This window comes from Osmerus eperlanus, chromosome 3, assembly GCF_963692335.1.
Source record: "Osmerus eperlanus chromosome 3, fOsmEpe2.1, whole genome shotgun sequence".
Lineage (NCBI taxonomy): Eukaryota > Metazoa > Chordata > Actinopteri > Osmeriformes > Osmeridae > Osmerus > Osmerus eperlanus.
In genome coordinates this window covers 24,062,030-24,087,874 of record NC_085020.1, presented here as the reverse complement: position 1 = coordinate 24,087,874, position 25,845 = coordinate 24,062,030, and the positions used below count along the sequence as shown (strand labels likewise).

Sequence of the window (25,845 nt, the reverse complement as noted above, 5' to 3'; positions counted from 1 at the left end):
CTTCTGCCCACCCTTCCTGAGCAGGGATAGGATGGTGAAACTCTGTCTACACAGCTGGTACCAGCTAGATACCAGAGCTGTCAGATCACATATTTCTCACAGAAAGGCAGGAAGGAAGGTCCAATCTTTGGGAGTGTTTCAAGGCCGCAGTTCCTCCAGTGTCTTGCTCTCCTCTTTGTGTGTGTGTGTTCATGTGTAAAAGTCTGTGTCTTACTCCTTATGCGTGGGTGTGTGTCTGGGAGTGTGTATGTGTACATCTGTGTGTCGGAGGCCTGTGTCTCACCTCTCCCCCCTTTCTCTCTCGCTCTCCCTCTCTCCCCCCTCTCCCTCTCTCTGCCCCCTCTCCCCGCTCTCCCTCTCTGCCCACTCTCCCTCTCTCCCTCCTATCCCTCTCTCTCTCTCCCTCTCTCTCCGCCCTCTCCCTCCTCTCCCTCTCTATCTCTCTTCCATCTCCCTCCTCTCCCTCCTCTTTCTCTCTCTCCACCCTCTCCCTCTCTCTTACTGTCTCTGTCCGCTGTCAGGAAGCCCTGAAGGTGATGGGGTTCAGTGAGGAGGACATTAGAGATGTGTTCCAGCTGTTGTCAGCTGTGCTGCTGATGGGCAACATTGAGTTCATGATGGCCGGAGGAGCTCAGATCACTTCTAAAGGAGGTGAGGTGTCATCCATACCTCCTCATGAGTAAACACAAACATCCTTACGTCCTCATGGCTAAACGTAAACAAGGTCTTTCTCTAGCTAACTTGCTATGGTCTGTGGCACTAGCACGATGGCTTGAGGTACAGTCAAGATAGTGTGTAGTGGTCAGTAACCCTGTTCTCTGCTGTGTGTCTGTAGTGGTCAGTAACGTGAGTGAGCTACTGGGTCTGGACTCCTTCCAGCTGTCTGAAGTTCTGACCCAGCGCTCCATGATCCTGAGAGGAGAAGAGATCTGCTCCCCTCTCTCTATCGAGCAGGTAGGCCCCTCCACCATGCCCACCTCAGTTCTCCACCTAATATCTTGCACAGAATGTCAAACTAACGCCAACCTGGATAAAGAATATACATAAACCATAGGGTGGATTAAAAACATACGTAAACCCAAGAATATATGGCAAATTTGACTAATTCTCATTCCTTCTCTTAGTTCACCTTCCCTCTCTCTTTCCCTCTTTCTCTCTTTCTCTTTCTCCATTCTTCTTTCCCCCCCCCCCTCTATCGTCCCCCTGCCCTGGTTCCCTCCGCCCCCACATCCCCTCTCAGATCCTAGCGTGACTCTCAGCCATTTCCTGCTTTTTGTCCTCCACATTCCCAGCACAATAAAGGATGGTGATAGCCATCTCAGTGAACATGGGTGCGGTACCCGCACGCTCTCCACTAGGGGCAGTGTTGCATAAACAGACCTCTTGACGGAGGACAGGGGCAGAATTCTTTTCTTATCTCTAGCCACGCTCTGTTTCTCATTTGTGCGATAAAAGTCTGATTCTAAGCTTTGTGTATATATGCGATCCTATTCATCGTGGACAAATAGAATAATTGAATGTTCCTTTCAGACGGAGGTTGGTAGACGCTAGTCCTCCACCCACCCTGTCTCATAGCTCTTGGTGATTATGCAGAGAGGTCCTGGGCCTTTGTGGTCATTACTGGAGGAGAACAAGGAACCTTTTCACTGTTTAAGACAAAGACCTCAGAGCAAGAGCTCTCTGCTCGGGGAATACACAGCCTCCTGTGTCTTAATACACTCTATTATCCCTGCTGGTCTCTCTCTTTCTCCCTCTCTGGTCTCTGTCTCTGGTCTCTCTCTCGGGTCTCTGGTCTTTCTCTCTGGTCTCTGGTCTCTCTCTCTGGTCTCTGGTCTCTCTCTCTGGTCTCTGTCTCTGGTCTCTCTCTCTGGTCTCTGGTCTCTCTCTCTGGTCTCTGTCTCTGGTCTCTCTCTCGGGTCTCTGGTCTCTCTCTCTGGTCTCTGTCTCTGGTCTCTCTCTCTGGTCTCTGTCTCTGGTCTCTGTCTCTGGTCTCTGTCTCTGGTCTCTCTCTCTGGTCTCTGGTCTCTCTCTCTGGTCTCTCTCTCTGGTCTCTCTCTCTGGTCTCTGTCTCTGGTCTCTCTCTCTGGTCTCTGTCTCTGGTCTCTCTCTCGGGTCTCTGGTCTCTCTCTCTGTCTCTGGTCTCTCTCTCTGGTCTCTGTCTCTGGTCTCTCTCTCGGGTCTCTGTCTCTGGTCTCTCTCTCTGGTCTCTGTCTCTGGTCTCTCTCTCTGGTCTCTGTCTCTGGTCTCTCTCTCGGGTCTCTGGTCTCTCTCTCGGGTCTCTGGTCTCTCTCTCTGGTCTCTCTCTCGGGTCTCTGGTCTCTCTCTCGGGTCTCTGTCTCTGGTCTCTCTCTGGTCTCTGTCTCTGGTCTCTCTCTCGGGTCTCTGGTCTCTCTCTCGGGTCTCTGTCTCTGGTCTCTCTCTCTGGTCTCTGTCTCTGGTCTCTCTCTCGGGTCTCTGTCTCTGGTGTCTCTCTCTGGTCTCTCTCAGAACAGTCTGTTTCACAGCCAGCAGCCTCTGCAGATCTGCGTGCCCCTCACATCCTGGACTAACAGCCTCTTCTGGCTGTTGGTTCCTCTAGCCCCCTGTCCCATTCACCCAACATTCAGCCGTCATGATAGGGGCTGATGAATGACTGTAAAGCCCTAGCAGCATTGTTACCTGTTTACATACCCGCACAAACCTGCTATTATTAATTTCAGTAACAACACAATGTCTGGAGGACCTCTGGCTCGCTGTGTTCTGCTTACGTATTTAGCTTGTGTGGTTTCAGCTTCAGTGCAGTCAGTGACCATTCCCCTTTGCGATGGTGGAGATACGAGGTGAGCAGGTTAGTTCTCCTGGCTTATCTGTGCGTTTCCTGGTGTCTTGTAGGGGGGTGTTGTGTCTTGGCCTCATCCCACCCTGGCCTCCCAGGTAAACAGGGGCACATAGGGGCAGCAAGACTTGACTCACTGTCCTAGCGCCCGAACCTTTTCTGATGGACAGATAAATGGACATTCTGTCTAAAGCACATACATTTAAGTCTGACTGATGACGAAGCCTTGCCCCCCTTGCCCCCCTTCCCAGATTTTCTTCAGTCCCTTTGTTCTTTGCATCCTCCTGACTACCATGATGAACACTAAGCAGTTTGCCACAGCAGCAGGCCATGGCCGGCGTGTAATACTCGATGCATGCAGCCTAGATGGAGATACTTAGACCTGGTTTCTACGGTAACCCTCCATCCCATGTGTGATTGACAGGCGGTGGACTCGCGGGACTCCGTTGCCATGGCGCTGTACTCCCAGTGTTTTTCCTGGATAATCATGAGGATCAACCAGAAGATCCGGGGGAAGGACAACTTCAAGTCCATCGGCATCCTGGACATCTTTGGCTTTGAGAACTTTGAGGTGGGCCACTACAACGTGAGACATTGGGGGTGTTTGCAAACACTTTCGGAGTGTGCATGATTTGTCTAGGCCGGCGCAGTGAAACTAAAGCTTCAGTCCCTGGAGAGCTAACTGAGAGACAAAACCACGTATCTTGGTCATCCCAAAGTCATTCCAAGTAAAGACCTGATGCCCCGTTATGTGCAGCTCAACAAACCCAGGGCTTGCAATTCACTTTACTTGGTGGCACTGGTGTTTCCAACTTTAAAGATCCCATGACATGCTGGTTTTGGATGCTTTTATATAGACCTTAGTGGTCCCCTAATACTGTATCTGAAGTCTCTTTCCCAAAATTCAGCCTTGGTGCAGAATTACAGGCACTACGAGCAGTCCCACAAGGAGCTTTCCTCAGGACGTTTAAATGCTGTGAGGAAGAAAGAGGCGGGGCTAACTGCCATGCTTCGGTCGTTTGCAAGCCATGATGTCTCGAGGAAAAACCAATGTCGCACTCGCACGGTTGTAGCTCGTTTTTTCATTGGTGGGCCAAATTCTCTGTGCGGGCAAAGCAGAGAAAGGGGAAGTAACCTTCCCTATTGTGATGTCACAATAGGGGATTTTCAAAACCGAGCGTTTGAGCTCTCATTTTCTCAAAGGCGGAGAAGAATACCCAGGGCTTGGTTTACACCAATTGAAATGTCTAGCCACTTGGGGACCAAAGGCAGGCTAGGGGAACTCATATTAATGTTAAATAACCTCCTAAAGTGAAGTTTTCATGTCACGGGACCTTTAAAAAGTAAAAAAAAATTGGAGCACCCACCGAATATTAAGCAGCACCACAACAAAAAATTTAAGTTATAGATGTACAGGGCTCTCAAGTTTTATCAAAAGTTTGGCTTGAGATTACCATACCTGTCAATGTTTGGGTAAAAAAATTCCGGGAGACGGGATGGGGGGGGGGTGGGGGTGCTGGTGATGTTTCTAACTGGCTGGTAGGTGCCATTTAATTCTGTATAACACAAGTTAGCCCTTCTCATCGTGAGTAATACAAGATGTTGCATGAGACAGGCCTTAGAGTCTAGCGAATGCGTGAGACTTGAGAGCCGTGGATTTCATTGGCGCGCTAGTTAGCTCCCTATCATGTGACAACAGAGTGCAGTTACAAGGAGTGACTGACGGCTAATATTAACCAATCTAAAATCTGTATTAAAGTTTAGAAAGTAAAGATGAAGTTTAATTGGTTATGGAACGTTGGATAGAACGGTGGACCGGTCACTCAGCTCACAGCAGGCACGTGTATTAGGCTAATTAGCGAGCATTTTGTAAAAAAAAACAAACGAGTATTTGCACTCACACAAATGCTCTCAAATATATTTTGAGGTCGCACAGACACAATTTCGGGGGCATATGCGACCAAAATGGCTGCAATTTCAAGCCCTTTCTCCATTCTCATGTGCTATGCAGCTGTTGCTTAACAGACCTCCTTCCCCTCCACCCTCCAGGTGAACCGGTTTGAGCAGTTCAACATCAACTACGCCAACGAGAAACTGCAGGAGTACTTCAACAAGCATATCTTCTCCCTGGAGCAACTGGAGTACAACAGGTGATCTTTCTACTCAGGTTCAATCAGGCAAAGTTCAAAGGTCATTCCTTCATTCCTGTTTGGTAATGGGGAACACAGGATATGAAGGCAGTAGGATCACGGTCGTGACGTTTGTGTCTTTGAGGAGTTTCAACGACAGTGCTAAAGGTGGGGACTGAGTCTGTGTGAAGTGACACACACACCTCAGCAGTTCCCCCTATGCCAGTTCTCCTTCTGGGTCTGGCTGAGCCTGGCGCGGTACTAGACCCTGAGCGTGGCGCGGTACTAGACCCTGAGCCTGGCGCGGTACTAGACCCTGAGCGTGGCGCGGTACTAGACCCTGAGCCTGGCGCGGTACTAGACCCTGAGCCTGGCGCGGTACTAGACCCTGAGCCTGGCGCGGTACTAGACCCTGAGCCTGGCGCGCTACTAGACCCTGAGCCTGGCGCGGTACTAGACCCTGAGCGTGGCGCGGTACTAGACCCTGAGCCTGGCGCGGTACTAGACCCTGAGCCTGGCGCGGTACTAGACCCTGAGCCTGGCGCGCTACTAGACCCTGAGCCTGGCGCGGTACTAGACCCTGAGCCTGGCGCGGTACTAGACCCTGAGCCTGGCGCGGTACTAGACCCTGAGCCTGGCGCGGTACTAGACCCTGAGCGTGGCGCGGTACTAGACCCTGAGCCTGGCGCGGTACTAGACCCTGAGCCTGGCGCGGTACTAGACCCTGAGCGTGGCGCGGTACTAGACCCTGAGCCTGGCGCGGTACTAGACCCTGAGCGTGGCGCGGTACTAGACCCTGAGCGTGGCGCGGTACTAGACCCTGAGCGTGGCGCGGTACTAGACCCTGAGCGTGGCGCGGTACTAGACCCTGAGCCTGGCGCGGTACTAGACCCTGAGCCTGGCGCGGTACTAGACCCTGAGCCTGGCGCGGTACTAGACCCTGAGCCTGGCGCGCTACTAGACCCTGAGCCTGGCGCGCTACTAGACCCTGAGCCTGGCGCGGTACTAGACCCTGAGCCTGGCGCGGTACTAGACCCTGAGCGTGGCGCGGTACTAGACCCTGAGCCTGGCGCGGTACTAGACCCTGAGCCTGGCGCGGTACTAGACCCTGAGCCTGGCGCGGTACTAGACCCTGAGCGTGGCGCGGTACTAGACCCTGAGCCTGGCGCGGTACTAGACCCTGAGCGTGGCGCGGTACTAGACCCTGAGCCTGGCGCGGTACTAGACCCTGAGCGTGGCGCGGTACTAGACCCTGAGCCTGGCGCGGTACTAGACCCTGAGCCTGGCGCGGTACTAGACCCTGAGCCTGGCGCGGTACTAGACCCTGAGCCTGGCGCGGTACTAGACCCTGAGCCTGGCGCGGTACTAGACCCTGAGCCTGGCGCGGTACTAGACCCTGAGCCTGGCGCGCTACTAGACCCTGAGCGTGGCGCGGTACTAGACCCTGAGCGTGGCGCGGTACTAGACCCTGAGCCTGGCGCGGTACTAGACCCTGAGCGTGGCGCGGTACTAGACCCTGAGCCTGGCGCGGTACTAGACCCTGAGCCTGGCGCGGTACTAGACCCTGAGCGTGGCGCGGTACTAGACCCTGAGCCTGGCGCGGTACTAGACCCTGAGCGTGGCGCGGTACTAGACCCTGAGCGTGGCGCGGTACTAGACCCTGAGCGTGGCGTCGGATTGAATGTGTGTGTGTTTTGTCTCTCCACAGGGAAGGGATTCAGTGGGAAGCCATCGACTGGATGGATAACGCTGAGTGCCTGGACCTCATAGAGAAGGTAGCAGACCATGTAACATGAGGCAGAACATCAATACTGACACATCCTGGGATTATCTTATTGAGCGTATGGAATTTAGCGCTTATGTAATCAGTATCAACCAACAGAACGTGTCTGGTCACGACCAGACAGTTATGATAACATACAACCCCTTCAAACCAGTCTCTCTGTCTGTCTGCCTGCTGGCCTTCCTGTCTGTCTGTCTGTCTGTCTGCCTGCTGGCCTTCCTGTCTGTCTGCCTGCTGGCCTTCCTTTCTGTCTGTCTGCCTGCTGGCCTTCCTGTCTGTTTGTCTGTCTGCTGGCCTTCCTTTCCTTCTATCTGCCTGCTGGCCTTCCTGTCTGTCTGTCTGCCTGCTGGCCTTCCTGTCTGTCTGTCTTGCTGCTGGCCTCCCTGTCTGTCTGTCTTGCTGCCCTCTCTCTGACAGTTGGTCCTGTCTTTCAGAAACTGGGCATGTTGGCTCTTATCAACGAGGAGAGCCGCTTCCCTAAAGGCACAGACTACACCCTTCTGGAGAAACTCCACAGCCGGCATGCAGTCAGTACCCACAACACACACACACCATACTCCATGCCCCCCCGACACCCACAAATACTGTATATGCCTGCACACACCTGTACCGTAAACACCCCCCTGGCACACACACACAATTATATAACAGTAAAGTTTAGCCCACTAAGAGTTCATTTGTCCCATAGCTAGTGAATAGAGCTGGTGTTTGCAGCATCTCACGCCCCTGTCCTTGCTCGCACGCTAACACAACAATATAGTAACATGATCACCAGGCTCGCCAGGCCTCAGCAGCATTGTGAGCAGGAGAAAAGAGATTCTTCACAAAGCTGCATGAGGTTAGCGTTAGCGCTAACGCTGCAGGCATGAGGTTAGCGTTAGCGCTAACAGTGCAGGCATGAGGCACTACGAAACAGTAGAGCCATGGGCAAACACACAAACTCCCTGACCTCCCCTCTGCCTCCCACTCTCCCTTCCTTCTCCTCACCCCCCCCCATATCTTCACCCTCTCTCCTCACCATCCTCCCACCCCTCCTCCCCTTCTCCTCCCCTCCTACAGAAGGTGTAGCTCGTCAGAGACTGAGCGAGATGTTTTAGTAATGCTACTAAGAATCCCATTCTTTATTTAGGTTGAAATGGTTTTGCCCACATACTAGCCTTTGTAGTGTTTCCCTTTATTGTTAAACCAGGACACACATCTCTCTGGTTCAGCAAGAACGCTTTTATCATGAATCCATGATGGTGAATCTGTGATGTCATGTTCTGATGTCATTTCCTGTGCCTGCAGGCAAACTCCTACTACGTGAAGCCCAGGGTCACGGTCCACCAGTTTGGGATCAAACACTACGCTGGAGAGGTACACACACACACACACACACACACACACACACACACACACACACACACACACACGTACTACGCTGGAGAGATACACACACACACACACATTATGATTTACAAGTATGCACACACACACTCATACACATCACACATGCGTGCACCTCGTCCCACACTCTGGTCATGGGCCACTGTCTCCCCCTCTGCCATGCTCTGTCTCCCCCTCTGCCATGCTCTGTCTCCCCCCTGCCATGCTCTGTCTCCCCCTCTGCCATGATCTGTCTCCCCCTCTGCCATGATCTGTCTCCCCCCCTGCCATGCTCTGTCTCCCCCTCTGCCATGCTCTGTCTCCCCCTCTGCCATGATCTGTCTCCCCCTCTGCCATGATCTGTCTCCCCCCCTGCCATGCTCTGTCTCCCCCTCTGCCATGCTCTGTCTCCCCCTCTGCCATGATCTGTCTCCCCCTCTGCCATGCTCTGTCTCCCCCTCTGCCATGCTCTGTCTCCCCCCTGCCATGCTCTGTCTCCCCCTCTGCCATGCTCTGTCTCCCCTCTGCCATGATCTGTCTCCCCCCCTGCCATGCTCTGTCTCCCCCTCTGCCATGCTCTGTCTCCCCCCCTGCCATGCTCTGTCTCCCCCCCTGCCATGCTCTGTCACCCCCCTGCCATGATCTGTCTCCCCCTCTGCCATGATCTGTCTCCCCCCTGCCATGCCCTGTCTCCCCCTCTGCCATGCTCTGTCTCCCCCTCTGCCATGCTCTGTCTCCCCCTCTGCCATGCTCTGTCTCCCCCCCTGCCATGCTCTGTCACCCCCGTGCCATGCTCTGTCTCCCCCTCTGCCATGATCTGTCTCCCCCTCTGCCATGTTCTGTCTCCCCCTCTGCCATGATCTGTCTCCCCCTCTGCCATGCTCTGTCTCCCCCCTGCCATGCTCTGTCTCCCCCTCTGCCATGTTCTGTCTCCCCCTCTGCCATGCTCTGTCTCCCCCTCTGCCATGCTCTGTCTCCCCCTCTGCCATGCTCTGTCTCCCCTCTGCCATGATCTGTCTCCCCCTCTGCCATGCTCTGTCTCCCCTCTGCCATGATCTGTCTCCCCCTCTGCCATGCTCTGTCACCCCCCTGCCATGATCTGTCTCCCCCTCTGCCATGCTCTGTCTCCCCCTCTGCCATGCTCTGTCTCCCCCCCTGCCATGATCTGTCTCCCCCTCTGCCATGCTCTGTCTCCCCCTCTGCCATGCTCTGTCTCCCCCCTGCCATGCTCTGTCTCCCCTCTGCCATGCTCTGTCTCCCCTCTGCCATGCTCTGTCTCCCCCCTGCCATGCTCTGTCTCCCCCTCTGCCATGCTCTGTCTCCCCCTCTGCCATGATCTGTCTCCCCCTCTGCCATGCTCTGTCTCCCCCCCTGCCATGCTCTGTCTCCCCCTCTGCCATGCTCTGTCTCCCCCCCTGCCATGATCTGTCTCCCCCTCTGCCATGATCTGTCTCCCCCTCTGCCATGATCTGTCTCCCCCTCTGCCATGCTCTGTCTCCCCCCTGCCATGCTCTGTCTCCCCCTCTGCCATGCTCTGTCTCCCCCTCTGCCATGATCTGTCTCCCCCTCTGCCATGATCTGTCTCCCCCTCTGCCATGCTCTGTCTCCCCCTCTGCCATGATCTGTCTCCCCCTCTGCCATGATCTGTCTCCCCCTCTGCCATGCTCTGTCTCCCCCTCTGCCATGCTCTGTCTCCCCCTCTGCCATGCTCTGTCTCCCCCTCTGCCATGATCTGTCTCCCCTCTGCCATGATCTGTCTCCCCCTCTGCCATGATCTGTCTCCCCCTCTGCCATGCTCTGTCTCCCCCTCTGCCATGCTCTGTCTCCCCCCTGCCATGCTCTGTCTCCCCCTCTGCCATGTTCTGTCTCCCCCCTGCCATGCTCTGTCTCCCCCTCTGCCATGCTCTGTCTCCCCCTCTGCCATGCTCTGTCTCCCCTCTGCCATGCTCGGTCTCCCCTCTGCCATGCTCTGTCTCCCCCCTGCCATGCTCTGTCTCCCCCCTGCCATGATCTGTCTCCCCCTCTGCCATGATCTGTCTCCCCCTCTGCCATGATCTGTCTCCCCCTCTGCCATGCTCTGTCTCCCCCCCTGCCATGATCTGTCTCCCCCTCTGCCATGATCTGTCTCCCCCTCTGCCATGCTCTGTCTCCCCCCCTGCCATGCTCTGTCTCCCCCTCTGCCATGCTCTGTCTCCCCTCTGCCATGCTCGGTCTCCCCTCTGCCATGCTCTGTCTCCCCCCTGCCATGCTCTGTCTCCCCCTCTGCCATGATCTGTCTCCCCCTCTGCCATGCTCTGTCTCCCCCTCTGCCATGCTCTGTCTCCCCCCTGCCATGCTCTGTCTCCCCCTCTGCCATGCTCTGTCTCCCCCCCTGCCATGATCTGTCTCCCCCTCTGCCATGATCTGTCTCCCCCTCTGCCATGCTCTGTCTCCCCCTCTGCCATGCTCTGTCTCCCCCTCTGCCATGATCTGTCTCCCCCTCTGCCATGATCTGTCTCCCCCTCTGCCATGCTCTGTCTCCCCCTCTGCCATGCTCTGTCTCCCCCTCTGCCATGCTCTGTCTCCCCTCTGCCATGCTCTGTCTCCCCCCTGCCATGATCTGTCTCCCCCCTGCCATGCTCTGTCTCCCCTCTGCCATGCTCTGTCTCCCCCTCTGCCATGCTCTGTCTCCCCCCCTAACCCTAACACTGCACCATAGATAGGGAGGCCAAGAACCAGGTTCCTCCCTCTCTTTTCTTTCTTCCTTTCTCTCTTTCCCTCATTCCCTCGTCCCCTCCTCAACCCTTTCAGCCGTTCTGAATGAAGGACAGAAATGAGTCCTGATAAAAGAGGGAAGGAGAGGGAGCAGGAAAAAGGGTAACAAGCATTCACATAGGAACAACTTCTGAAAGGGGGGAGTGGGATGTGGAGGGGGAGGAGGGTGGACTCTGGCTCACACCGGGGGAGTCAAAGGTTGGCTTTGAGGGAGACTGTCCCCGTGACGACCGGCCTGGACAATGTCTCCTCAGTGCGAGCGTGGCGGGCCGAGGCCTGGCACAGGACCCCTGATAATGACCCCCACTGCTGAGGAGAGGACAGGAGGAGCTAGCTAGGAGACACACACATACATACATACATACATACATACATACATACATACATACACATACACAAATATACACACAAACATACACTCACACACACATACATACACACATGCATACACATACTAACATACACACACACACACCCTCCACCCAGACTCTGTGGCTGAAAGCCCTGTCTGTTATCTAAGCTGTGCTGACTTGGTTGGCACAGAGCAAGAGAGAGACACATCCTTTATCTGATTAGACGGCACCACTCAGATGTGGGCTCAGTGTGTTCCATGTAATCCCACCACATGGAGAACCTGGGTTCGTCATGGAAAAGTAGGAGTGATTGGCTGTTCAGCTCCTCCAGTCCTCCTCTCAGGTCAGCTCTTTCATGGCAAACAGAACAAAAGAAAGGCTTAAATGATCTACTGTTTGGTGTATGGTGCTCAACACACACACACAAACATACACTGTTTGGTGTATGGTGCTCAACACACACACACAAACACAAACATACACTGTTTGGTGTATGGTGCTCAACACACACACACACAAACATACACTGTTTGGTGTATGGTGCACAACACACACACACACAAACATACACTGTTTGGTGTATGGTGCACAACACACGCACACACAAACATACATAATGCAAATGAGGACTTTTTGACAGGTCTGCAAACGCCTTTGTAAGCAGAGATTTGTAAAAACGTTTGTTGACCGAGACCGTAGTCCACATTTTGTTTCTTATATACTACAACAATACGTCGGAAAATCCCAAATCAAACACGACGAATCTGGAGCAGACGCCATGTTGTCAAGGTCAATCGCTACATCTCCAAGGCAACCGCTTGTTGCTAGGTCCGTAAAAAACGTTTGCAGACCTCTGCGAACTTTCAGAAGTCTGCAACTGTTTTTGCAGACTTCTGAGAACTTCTCTGGACCAATAACAACAGTGTATTGGTCTAATTATAATCATAGTATATAAGAAACACACACGTGTGTGTATATATATATATATATATATATATAGGTACATCATCGCCCTTGTACTCACATTCACCCTTGACTCTTAATGCATAGAAGTGTGAGATTCACACACATGTCAGGGGGATCATCCTTCACTTAGAACAAACCAACCCAACAGTCATCCACTCAGCCCGCTCGTCTGGCTCTATTTCAATAGAATAGGAATAGGGCTGTAATTAATGTTGATTATATAAATACAGATGCTATCCCTGGTGGAACACCCTGAACAGCACTATGGAGATGAGGTGGTATTACAGGGGATCAGGGATAACTGTCATAGTGCTCCACCAGAGACCTTACTGTGTTGGTCTCATCCCTAATGACATCCACAGGCCCACTCCTGTGTTTAGGCCGGGCATGCACACATGCAGTAAACAGACGTCCCTAACAGTGTGTGTGTACCTGTGTCAGGTGCTGTACGACGCACGTGGGATCCTGGAGAAGAACAGAGACACATTCAGAGATGATATCCTGAACATGCTGAAGGAGAGCAGGTCAGCTCCATTCACACCTGGCCATCTCTAACCTTCAGACTGGCCTTGTGTTCGTGTGAATGTTGACGTGTGTATTAGTGTGTGAATGTTCACATGTTTGTGTGTGTTTGTGTTTGCATGACAGGCTGGACTTCATCTACGACCTGTTTGAGCTGGTGGGACCAGCAGGCAGGAACGGAGAGGAGACTCTGAAGATGGGCACGGCCCGACGCAAGCCTACAGTCAGCTCCCAGTTCAGGGTGAGAGAAGAACAACACCACAACATGACATCACAACATGACAACACAACATGACAAAACAACATGACATCACAACAATCCCCCAGTCATCTCCCAGTTCAGGGTGAGAGAAGAACAACACCAGAACATGACATCACAACACAACATGACAACACAACAATCCCACAGTCAGCTCCCAGTTCAGGGTGAGAGAAGAACAACACCAGAACATGACATCACAACATGACATCACAACATGACATCACAACATGACAACACAACATGACAACACAACATGACAACACAACATGACAACACAACATCACAACAAGCCCACAGTCAGCTCCCAGAGGCCTGTTCCATAAAGCGAGTTTACCGAATAAGCCAGATTTATGTCAGTTAGTCGGACTCATTTCTAGTTCATAAGGTTCCATAAAGCTAGCTCAACGTAGGTCGAACTCAGTTACTATGGTAACTTATGGTAACTAGCCTGGTCCGGGGCAGGCTACCCACTTATATTCATTATTCTCATAATGTCAGTGTAACTGACAATTCCACACAAGCCTGTGAATAAAAGTACATGGGGAGAGAACTACCAGTGGCTACCATACATAATTCTCTGCATCCATTTCTCAGCAGCAGTCAATGTCTCTTTGTCATCTTAATCATCATCATTATCCTTTGATGAAAAACATTCTGTTGGGGGAAACTGCTACTACAAGTTGAAATAGGCACCAATTGATATTTAGACTTTGTATCATGTCGAATATGATTATATTTAATTTATATTTATATATTTATATTTAATGTAACATTGAACATGCTATTTTATTAAGTCCACCACTCTTTCTCCTGTAATATTAACGGACAGTGGGGTTAAATGTTCAATGTATGGACTGGCTATTACATTCAAACGTATGCATTGACTTGGCAGTTTGTCTCCCACGCCAATAGTATACGCTGCTACAGCCGTGTTGCTTTTTTTCCAGAATATGTGCTCAGATTGACCATAAACACGAAATAAAACTTATATCTGAAGTGTGGTGAAGTAGGACAATGTTTTTTGTCGCCGGGTGCCATAGTGGATCCTAGTATCGGAGCTCCATTGATGTTGGATTTTAATAGTTCTCATGCTACCTGGAATACTAGCCTGGCTCTGCCCTCCTACGTACTTCCGCTCAATTTTGATTTTGCTTCTGTACTAGGTCTGGGATTTCGGTGTATTAGTCGGTTTTCAGAAACACATTTTTTGTAGGGCCAATCAGCAAACAGAGGGAGTGGCTGAGAACAATGACGTTGATGTCGTGCACTAGTTTGAGTTGTAGTTCAGTAATGGCGGTGGAGAAAGATGCGAGCGAAGCTATTCGGTCGGTTGTGGCAACGCTGCCGAATATCCATAAGTTAAAGGCGGAGCAAGAAAAATCCTTACTGAGTTGTGTTGGTGGCCAAGATGTTGTGGCCCTCCTCCCCACGGGGTTCGGGAAAAGTTTGATTTTCCAGCTACGGCAGCTAGCTCTGTTACAGTAGTGGTGAAGGAGTTGGCTAAGGCGAACGCTAGCGATTGGTTATGGCAGATCAGAGTGGCTCTGGGCAGATCCAATAGTTTTAAACTTCAACAGAGTACCCGCCTTCAAGGAAGTTAACGCTTGTCAATGGAGCGATCCCAGACCCTCTGTACAAATGAGATGTACGAGGGTCTGGTTAGGACCAGGCTACTGGAATACCCCCCCTGTACTACAAATCAAGATCAACATGCTCTGAATTACTTTCAGTTACCCATCTTCATGAACTCTAACAATCGCAATCATGATAAGCGGTATCACAATGGCGGTTATCAACTCTCTAACTCAACCCAGATCTTTCCAATCTAGAGACGTGCGCGTTCACATAAAGGGGCGGTGTTTGCACCGTATGTCCAATCGCAAACATGGACAAAACAAGAGCCGCATATTTCACGCAGGAGGAGCAGACAATAATCTTCCAAACTTTGTCTGCTCCTTCTGCGTGAAATATTGTAATACAAACATATCAGGAATACAGACATATAATACAGACAAAAATCAACAAAGTCGCTGCTGCCAAACTGGCAGAACGCTGAAAATGCGCAAGCTACTTGACTTATTGATATCACTGCCCCAGGCACAAGATGTGACCATAATTACACTTGTGCATTCCATAACATTAAACTTTTGTTGCTGTATTATTTTAGTTGCAACCCTGGCAGTGGCAAACGATCGTGGGAGCAAATAAAAAATAAATATCAAAACAATTCAAACCGGTAAGTAGCAGTAGGCAATACTTGCACATATTTTAAGACCAAAAAGTACAACGCTGAATTGCCTGAGTCAGTCCCTTTGGTAGGATATTGGTATAGCTACAAAGGGCCTATAGAACAATGAAATTGCTTGCAGCCAACAGGAAGAAAAATGAGGCAACGAAAACTGGAGGGGGCCCTCCTCCACAGGACTTCACTCCTGCTGAGGAGCTGGCCCTCTCCAGCTATCAGGGTCGCCCCCTGATGCAAGGAGTGGAAGGGGGCATTTCTTCAGACCCTGGTGGCAGCAGCTCAGAAACCCAGGCATATCTACAGAGTATGTTTCAAGTAATCTATGTGACCATGTTCATTCAAGAATTATTTATGAATATAGTAGGAGTGAAATGTATTACTGTTCTCAGCAGTGACGAGAAATACAGTGGTGTTGCTGCCACCACCCACTGTCGTCCCACTGTGCCATACAGAGGTGACAGTGAAACTAATAGTCATACGCCAGTATGTATGCCATATGTGGTTGCTGAATATTGATCAAATAAGCCATTTACTTTCTCAAGTGGAGGTCCTAGATGATCAGGAAACTGTGTCTGCCTGCTCAGAGAGCATTTTGGGGGTACACTTTTGAGTTTTATTTACCACTTGCAACACAGATGGTGAGAGTGTGTGAACGTGTGGCTGTGATTGAAGTGTCTGTGATGACTTGCTAATGGTGGTGGTCTGAACATGAGACACAAGTCCTTACAGTGCTCATTTCAAATATGACTCAATTGATTAAATTGCTATGGTGTTAAACTCAGCAGGAAGAGGAACGTCTTCCTCCCCCTGAGCCTAGGGCCTCCACTTCAAGGCCAAGACAAAGACACGAGGTATAACCAATGAACCTTGAAACACTGTAGTCAAATGGACACCTTCAACTTTCTCCAAGTGTACCTTGCAAAGGGACAATGTTCTTTATTTGTTTCAGGTTGGAGCAGACAATGTGAGGGCCCTGTATAAAAGCTCGATATAGAGTATAAGAGGCTCGATATAGAGTATAAGAGGCTTTTAATTAAAAAAACAAGTCAACAAAGTATATGAGAAGAAGGTAGTACATGACTGAATGAATGACACTAAACGTAGTTACACTGACATTCTTTTTCTGTGTTCCTGGGAAAGGGAGAACACATGAGGATGTATTTGTTAAAGTTTTTATACCTTTTTGTGGCTTGTCCCAAATCATTTTTTGTTGTGCCTTTGATTCTTTTGTGGGGGTTTTCACCATTTCTTTCTTTCAATGTCCTATTTATTGTTTTGGTAAAAAGCTATAAAAGTGAATGAAACATCCAAATTCAATGAAAGTAGTGAAATTATCGTTTATTTAACTTGTGAAGAGCATTGTACGGTACCATACACGTTGTTCTTTTTGGTTTGAAATGTTTTGGTTGAAGGAAACCCACATTTCTGATATGGAAATAATTAGAAAATGGGTCAAAGCAACCCAAGGACAACAGAAGGGGTTATTAAGGGGAGACACCCCAGTGAATAGGGATAACATATCAACATGACACTACATAAAAGTACCCGTAGCAAAATAACGCAACGCTATGCATATAGTCTATGGGACTGTGAGCGCACGGCATGTGTCTCATTGCCAACATACGGCTCAAGAAGCTGGCAAAGATATGTAATTCCTTCTGCTGAGAATCTATATCTTTCATAAAGATACTCCAAAGGGAATGCCAAAGGGTTTTGTCGGTCTCTAAATGTTCTGGCTCTTCTGAGCGCACCTCTCACTATCCGCGCACCAAGCTCCACAGGATCTTCTATGAACGGTGACGGCATTATCCTCAAGAATGAGTTAGTGGGCGGGGCTTTTATACCGGTTGGTCTCTGATCTCCAACCTAACCTGCTCCCGACCAGGTTAGGCGTTCAGCATGTGTTACCATGGCAATCTACCCCGGTAACAATGATCCACCGTCGTGATACAGAAAACCCTGGGTTGAACCTGAAGTTACCTCGTTAACGCCAAATCTTGATTCGTAGTACAGGCCCCATGACAAGAACATGTCAACACAACATTACAACATGTCTGGGCAGCTATCTATCTTTACACTAAACTGTATGTGTTAGAAGTTATAAGAAGAGACAAGGTTAGGGTTATGGAATCATAAGAGTGAGATATACAGCGTCTGACAGGGGGAGAGAATGCTGGCTGTGTACTAGGGGGCAGGGCATGTGGAGGTGAAGAGGCGGTTTGGAGGGGTTTGGAGGGTAACATGTCCTAACTACGTATGGGGAGGGGGGGAGGAAGGGATATCTTGCTAGGTATGTGGAGGGAATGAGTGGGGAGGGGGAGATCTTGCAGGATTCCCTGGAGCGCAGCTTCTAAAGCTGAGGATTACCCCTGATGGCATGGGAGGCGGACCAGGGGTGAGGCATGTTCCCCTCTGCCAGGCCAGACCAGGCTGGAGACAGACAGTCTGAGTGGGGAGGGCAAGGGAGAGGAAGGGAGGGGGCCATGGAGGGAGGAAGGAGAAGAGAACAAGCTGTCAGGGTGAAGGGTCCCTGGTGAGAACAGGGTGAACACTCATAGCAACCCTGAGAACAGGAATCTTCTGTGTTTACTGCTCACTACCCAACTTAAAAGACAACGGCAAACAAATTTGTAGAATTATTATTTATGTTCTGAACTGTTGATGTAGCTGATGTTGAGTTGATGTTCTGTTCTTCCAGGACTCCCTCCATTCCCTGATGGGCACTCTAAGTGCCTCCAACCCCTTCTTCGTCCGTTGCATCAAACCCAACATGGAGAAGGTGAGTTCATGAACGTTTCATAGCAGAGAAAGCTACTCAGACAGTCTTTCTCAGCCCAGGCTAGGTTCAGTCAACAGATACACTTGGAAATTAGAAGGCTACATATACTTTATCTCTCCTCCCTCCACTCTCTGTTCCCCTCCTCTCCTCCCAGATCAAAGTTGTTCTCTGTGGTCGTACTTTAAATTTCATTTACTACTTTTTTATTTTTTCTGTTGAAGTGAATTCACAAACTGTCTGTTCTGGCTCTGTGTTCCATCCCTAGTCTCCTAACAGACCTCATCTAGGGAAGGAAGAGCCAGGCCGGGTCAGGGAGAAGGCTATCTTTGTGCCTCTCTTCAGCAGGGCTGTGGGCCAGCACATTCCTGCAGCCCGGAGCCCAACTCCAGGGGTCAGAGGTCACGGCTGTCCGCTAACTGCAGCCGCCTGGCCTCTGACCTCCTGACCCTGTGGCACCAGGGGTTGGCAACCAGTCACCTTCCCCCCAGTGGAAGCAGCCGGGAAAGGGGCAGGGCCCAGGGTGGAGGGGCAGGGCCCAGGGTGGAGGGTGGAGGGGCCCATTGTGGGGGGGCAGGGCCCAGGGTGGAAGAGCAGGGCCCAGGGTGGAAGAGCAGGGCCCAGGGTGGAGGGGCAGGGCCCAGGGTGGAGGGGCAGGGCCCAGGGTGGAGGGGCAGGGCACAGGGTGGAGGGGCAGGGCACAGGGTGGAAGGGCAGGGCCCAGGGTGGAGGGGCAGGGCACAGGGTGGAGGGGCAGGGCCCAGGGTGGAGGGGCAGGGCACAGGGTGGAGGGGCGGGGCCCAGGGTGGAGGGGCAGGGCACAGGGTGGAGGGGCGGGGCCCAGGGTGGAGGGGCGGGGCACAGGGTGGAGGGGCGGGGCACAGGGTGGAGGGGCGGGGCCCAGGGTGGAGGGGCGGGGCCCAGGGTGGAGGGGCAGGGCCCAGGGTGGAGGGGCAGGGCCCAGGGTGGAGGGGCGGGGCCCAGGGTGGAGGGGCGGGTCCCAGGGTGGAAGGGCGGGGCCCAGGGTGGAAGGGCGGGGCCCAGGGTGGAGGGGCGGGGCCCAGGGTGGAGGGGCGGGGCCCAGGGTGGTCCTCATGTAGCTGTGGACCTCCACACAACAGCTCTGCTACAGACCCTAACCTGGCGTGGGTACAGCACCTGGCGTGGGTATCATTTCTCATTGCTATCGGATAAAGAGTTTGGCAACACTACATGAAGGTTACATTAATTATCTTATTACTAAATAGCAATAGTATTCATAGTTAGCAGTTTAGGTTATTATAAAAGGAAGGGGAAGCCTCAATATCCAGCATGCTATAACTGCTTAATGTTGGGAGACCTGAATATCCAGCATGCTATAACTGCTTACGTGCACATGACAGTAAACTTGAACTGTGAGGTAGAGGATCCAGAGCTGATGCTCTGTGACTGTCCTCTGCTGTGGCTGGGCTGTGTCCCCAACACCATCCTGTTATTCCTCCCTGTGTCCCCAACACCATCCTGTCATGCCTCCCCCCCTCCCTGTGTCCCCAACACCATCCTGTCATGCCTCCCCCCCTCCCTGTGTCCCCAACACCATCCTGTCATGCCTCCCCCCCTCCCTGTGTCCCCAACACCATCCTGTCATGCCTCCCCCCCTCCCTGTGTCCCCAACACCATCCTGTCATGCCTCCCCTCCTCCCTGTGTCCCCAACACCATCCTGTCATGCCTCCCCCCCTCCCTGTGTCCCCAACACCATCCTGTCATGCCTCCCCTCCTCCCTGTGTCCCCAACACCATCCTGTCATGCCTCCCCCCCTCCCTGTGTCCCCAACACCATCCTGTCATGCCTCCCCTCCTCCCTGTGTCCCCAACACCATCCTGTCATGCCTCCCCTCCTCCCTGTGTCCCCAACACTATCCTGTCATGCCTCCCCTCCTCCCTGTGTCCCCAACACTATCCTGTCATGCCTCCCCTCCTCCCTGTGTCCCCAACACCATCCTGTCATGCCTCCCCTCCTCCCTGTGTCCCCAACACCATCCTGTCATGCCTCCCCTCCTCCCTGTGTCCCCAACACTATCCTGTCATGCCTCCCCTCCTCCCTGTGTCCCCAACACTATCCTGTCATGCCTCCCTTCCTCCCCATGTTCCATCAGCCTAGCCCCCTCCCCTCCTCCCCCCTCCCCTACCCAGGGGGCCATGTGGCTGCACCTGGCCCCGGTCAGCCGAGATGCATTGACTCAGATGACTCTGTGTTAATCCAGAGAATGACAGACGTGCATGTGCTGCATTCAGACTGACACACACACACACACACACATGCTCGGAGGCACCAGGTCTGACACTTGTTTTGATGTTGGATGTTGTCATAGAGTCTGATCTCCGTATTTGGACAAACACACAGCCGTTGTTTGTGTGTGAATGTGTGCATGTTTGTAGTCAAACTATCTACTGCATGCAAAGTCAACATGCAATATGCACCTTCTAAACCAGTGCTAAAGAGCAGAGTTGAAGTCATATTGAGTGAGCCTCGTGTGTGTGTGTGTGTGTGTGTGCGGGAGTGTGTGTGTGTGTGCGGGAGTGTGTGTGTGTGTGTGCGGGAGTGTCTGTCTGTGCGGGAGTGTGTGTGTGTGCGGGAGTGTGTGTGTGCGGGAGTGTCTGTCTGTGCGGGAGTGTGTGTGTGTGTGCGGGAGTGTGTGTGTGAATGTATGCGGGAGTGTGTGTGTGTGTGTGTGCGGGAGTGTGTGTGTGTGTGTGCGGGAGTGTCTGTCTGTGCGGGAGTGTGTGTGTCTGTGCGGGAGTGTGTGTGAATGTATGCGGGAGTGTGTGTGTGTGCGGGAGTGTGTGTGTGTGTGTGTGCGGGAGTGTCTGTCTGTGCGGGAGTGTGTGTGTGTGTGTGCGGGAGTGTGTGTGAATGTATGCGGGAGTGTGTGTTTGAGGTAGAATTACTCAGTCATTAGACTGACACATGAAGGGAATGCTGTTGTATCTAGCAGAGCTTAACCAAAGTGCATGTCCTCTGAGTGACAATGGCCTTGGTAGGGATCAGCCTTGTGATGGGGGGGGGGGGGTGAGAGAGGGGGGGATGAGGCTGCAGGTCCGTGGGGTAGAGGCTGGGCCTTCACATCATCCTCGTTAGGCAGGTGTCTGTTAGGTCCACCCCAGCCTGTAGGATGTGAGGCGGAGTTCACCGATGTGCAACCTGATAACCCAAACAGCAGAGCTGTGTGACGCAGAGCAGAGAACAATGCTGCTGATTATCCCACAGTCAAACATCTCCTTGGTCAACACAGACTCTCTGAACACGAGCACTGTTCTCTCTCCTCTGGACACCCCTCATGGCATACCTTCTGACCAGTAAAACAAACAAGCCAGAGGAGGGGAGAGTGGGAGGGGAGAGTGGGAGGGGAGAGTGGGGTGGGAGGGGAGAGTGGGAGGGGAGAGTGGGAGGGGAGAGTGGGAGGGGAGGGTGGGAGGGGAGAGTGGGAGGGGAGAGTGGCTAGTGATACCACAGTTCCATCTGCCTCTGCTCTGTCCCGTTGCTCTGGAGATTCAGGCCTGGTTTTGGACAGCAGAACAAGTGTGGGAGTCTGTGGGCTGAATGGGTGCTGTTACCTGGTCCTGCTCAGGGTTGTACGTGTGCCAGAGGTCTGGGTGATGCAATGTGGAGTGGTACTAGAACACTGATAGCACAAAAAGTACCATCATTCAAAACGTTCTCTCTTCTGGCGGGTTCCCTACCCCCTCTATTTAAACACAGGTCCTGCCAGCCATTTGCTGTCAGCCACAGGCAATGCTAGAATTGTGTTCCTTCCAGGTTTTTTTCCAGTTCTATACAAACTTCTGGGGGAAGATCGCTGATTGTCTTGGCCAGAAGCACGGGGGTGTGGCCTAAGTTTAAGTCTGCCCCTTCCTTGACAATCCTGACTGTGGTGGTGTTTTGTCCCTCAGAACGCCAATGTGTTCGACCCGTCGGTGGTGCTCAACCAGCTGAGGTATTCTGGAATGTTGGAGACAGTGAAGATCCGCAAGGCAGGCTTTCCGGTCCGCAGAACCTTCTCCGACTTCTACAGCAGGTGAGGCGAGGCCTCCCCTCCAGGCCCCGCAGCAAGCAGCATCAGAGACAAGGAGAAATCACTTCTACCTGTAAATGATGTCAGTGTTGAGTATGTTTCCAGTCACTGAGTGTGTGTTTCCTCCCCAGGTACAGGATGATCCTGCTGGGCAGTAGCACAGCAGATGATGTGAGGAGGAGCTGCACAGAGCTGCTCTTTCAGCACGACCCGAGTAGAAGAGACTGGCAGCTTGGAAAGACAAAGGTACGCACACACACACACACAGACATTTACATTTAGTCATTTAGCAGACGCTCTTATCCAGAGCGACTTACAGTAAGTACAGGGACATTCCCCCGAGGCAAGTAGGGTGAAGTGCCTTGCCCAAGGACACAATGTCATTTGGCACAGCCAGGAATCGAACCAACAACCTTCTGATTAATAGCCCGACTCCCTAACCGCTCAGCCATCTGACCCCCCCCACACACACACGCACGCACGCACGCACACACACAGACATACACACACACACGCACACAAACGCGCCCAGTCTGTACTAGTCCTCCTAGTCTACCAGTCTGTACTAGTCCTCCTGGTCTACCAGTCTGTACTAGTCCTCCTAGTCTACCAGTCTGTACTAGTCCTCCTAGTCTACCAGTCTGTACTAGTCCTCCTGGTCTACCAGTCTGTACTAGTCCTCCTAGTCTGCCAGTCTGTACTAGTCCTCCTGGTCTACCAGTCTGTACTAGTCCTCCTGGTCTACCAGTCTGTACTAGTCCTCCTAGTCTACCAGTCTGTACTAATCCTCCTGGTCTACCAGTCTGTACTAGTCCTCCTAGTCTGCCAGTCTGTACTAATCCTCCTGGTCTACCAGTCTGTACTAGTCCTCCTAGTCTACCAGTCTGTACTAGTCCTCCTAGTCTACCAGTCTGTACTAGTCCTCCTGGTCTACCAGTCTGTACTAGTCCTCCTAGTCTACCAGTCTGCACTAGTCCTCCTAGTCTACCAGTCTGTACTAGTCCTCCTGGTCTACCAGTCTGTACTAGTCCTCCTGGTCTACCAGTCTGTACTAGTCCTCCTGGTCTACCAGTCTGTACTAGTCCTCCTAGTCTGCCAGTCTGTACTAATCCTCCTGGTCTACCAGTCTGTACTAGTCCTCCTAGTCTACCAGTCTGTACTAGTCCTCCTAGTCTACCAGTCTGTACTAGTCCTCCTGGTCTACCAGTCTGTACTAGTCCTCCTAGTCTACCAGTCTGCACTAGTCCTCCTAGTCTACCAGTCTGTACTAGTCCTCCTGGTCTACCAGTCTGTACTAGTCCTCCTGGTCTACCAGTCTGTACTAGTCCTCCTAGTCTACCAGTCTGTATTAGTCCTCCTAGTCTACCAGTCTGTACTAGTCCTCCTGGTCTACCAGTCTGTACTAGTCCTCCTAGTCTACCAGTCTGTACTAGTCCTCCTAGTCTACCAGTCTGTACTAGTCCTCCTGGTCTACCAGTCTGTACTAGTCCTCCTAGTCTGCCAGTCTGTACTAGTCCTCCTGGTCTACCAGTCTGTACTAGTCCTCCTGGTCTACCAGTCTGTACTAGTCCTCCTAGTCTACCAGTCTGTACTAATCCTCCTGGTCTACCAGTCTGTACTAGTCCTCCTAGTCTGCCAGTCTGTACTAATCCTCCTGGTCTACCAGTCTGTACTAGTCCTCCTAGTCTACCAGTCTGTACTAGTCCTCCTAGTCTACCAGTCTGTACTAGTCCTCCTGGTCTACCAGTCTGTACTAGTCCTCCTAGTCTACCAGTCTGCACTAGTCCTCCTAGTCTACCAGTCTGTACTAGTCCTCCTGGTCTACCAGTCTGTACTAGTCCTCCTGGTCTACCAGTCTGTACTAGTCCTCCTGGTCTACCAGTCTGTACTAGTCCTCCTAGTCTGCCAGTCTGTACTAATCCTCCTGGTCTACCAGTCTGTACTAGTCCTCCTAGTCTACCAGTCTGTACTAGTCCTCCTAGTCTACCAGTCTGTACTAGTCCTCCTGGTCTACCAGTCTGTACTAGTCCTCCTAGTCTACCAGTCTGCACTAGTCCTCCTAGTCTACCAGTCTGTACTAGTCCTCCTGGTCTACCAGTCTGTACTAGTCCTCCTGGTCTACCAGTCTGTACTAGTCCTCCTAGTCTACCAGTCTGTATTAGTCCTCCTGGTCTACCAGTCTGTACTAGTCCTCCTAGTCTACCAGTCTGTACTAGTCCTCCTGGTCTACCAGTCTGTACTAGTCCTCCTGGTCTACCAGTCTGCACTAATCCTCCTGGTCTACCAGTCTGCACTAGTCCTCCTGGTCTACCAGTCTGTATTAGTCCTCCTGGTCTACCAGTCTGTATTAGTCCTCCTGGTCTATCAGTCTGTACATACAGTACAGACTGTGAACTATTTTCAAAGCATACTTAAAATTATATCAAAAGTGAACTATACTTTTAAGTATGCTTTGAAAATTGTTCACTTTTGATATACTTATAAGAAGTATGCTCAGAAAAACAAACATTTCTTCTGGAGTAGGATGTACGTTTTCTTTTTTTTAATACAGCAAAAACTGTCAAAATACTTTTAAAGTACATTATAAGTTACATTTTTTAGATCCATCTTGTATATTCAAATTATTTATGTCTAGGAAAATCTATTATGCATTGCACATTGAATCTTTTTTGTTACTGAAGCTGTAACCTTAATTACTGCCAAAACATGTTATATTATTTAAAAGTAGTTGGGAAAGTGCCTCAAAATGTAACTGATGTATTACGTAAGCTATAATTAAAATCAAATCAAATCAACATTTATTTGTATAGCCCTTTTTACACGCAAGCATGTCACAGATGCATGTTTTTTTTTTTAAGTAGGTAATTGGGAGGCCAGAGAACAACACATTGCAGTAGTCCAGTCGGATGTAACAAATGCATGTATTAGTTTTTCAGCATCATCCTTTGATATTAATAATTGTCGCTGTGGGAGAAGCTTGCTAGGTAACAAACCCTCTGTCATTGTTCCAGAAACTGGGGAAGAGACTGTCTCTCACCTCTCTTTCAGTGAATGTTTAACTTTTAATATCTTCTTAAATCTGAGCACCAGTGTGCCCATTTATGGAGACACAAGGACAAAGAGAGCAAAGATAAAAAGACAGAGAGAAAGACAGGGAGGGAGAGAGAGGGAGGGAGGGAGAAAGAGAGTGAGAGAGAGAGGGGTAGCATTTGAGGAGCAGGAAGAGACTATAAATACTTGGACCCATACTGAGTTTTTTTTGTGTGGTTTCTTGGAAACTAATGAACTACAGCCTATCATACCCTGTTCTGTGTAGGGTTGAACTGTTCTGTGATAGGTTGTCGCGTTTTGTGTATAGTTCAGTTATATGAACCACAGTCTGTTGGTATTCCATTGGCAGTTATAAATGACAACATGACCAACTTTTTTACACAGGACAATTTAACCAAGGCCTCTTACTCGCACACACACACACACACACACACACACACACACACACACACACACACACACACATATAAAGCCACAATGTAAATAGCTGTATGGTTCTGTAGGTGTAGAGAGGCTGCATTGTTTACCAGAATGGCTCAGTGTTGAACAGCCTCCACTTGTTTGCATAAAGTCACAACTCTGTATGAACCCAAGGAGAGTAGATATCACCCCCTTCACCTCGGCCCTTCATCTCACCCCTTCTAGTTGACCCTCAGCATACCTGTTAACTCACCACTGAGAGAGGAGAGATGGGAGGTGTGGTATGTGTTTGGAAGGAACAGAAGTGGATGTTCAGTAAATGCATCCTAACCCTAAGCACACAGCTCTATTG

At 51.2% G+C, this 25,845-nt stretch overlaps 1 protein-coding gene across 1 annotated transcript in view; it reads left to right on the top strand.

Moving 5' to 3' along the window:
• The window catches only part of LOC134017912 (unconventional myosin-X-like), a 90,642-nt gene that overhangs the window by 51,834 nt on the left and 12,963 nt on the right, over window positions 1–25,845 (top strand). The window contains 12 exon segments of the mRNA XM_062458044.1: window positions 522–651; window positions 836–954; window positions 3,240–3,386; window positions 4,865–4,965; window positions 6,653–6,719; window positions 7,162–7,254; window positions 8,015–8,083; window positions 12,607–12,689; window positions 12,814–12,928; window positions 17,893–17,973; window positions 21,901–22,025; window positions 22,154–22,268. Coding sequence (XP_062314028.1) covers window positions 522–651; window positions 836–954; window positions 3,240–3,386; window positions 4,865–4,965; window positions 6,653–6,719; window positions 7,162–7,254; window positions 8,015–8,083; window positions 12,607–12,689; window positions 12,814–12,928; window positions 17,893–17,973; window positions 21,901–22,025; window positions 22,154–22,268 — 1,245 coding nt within the window.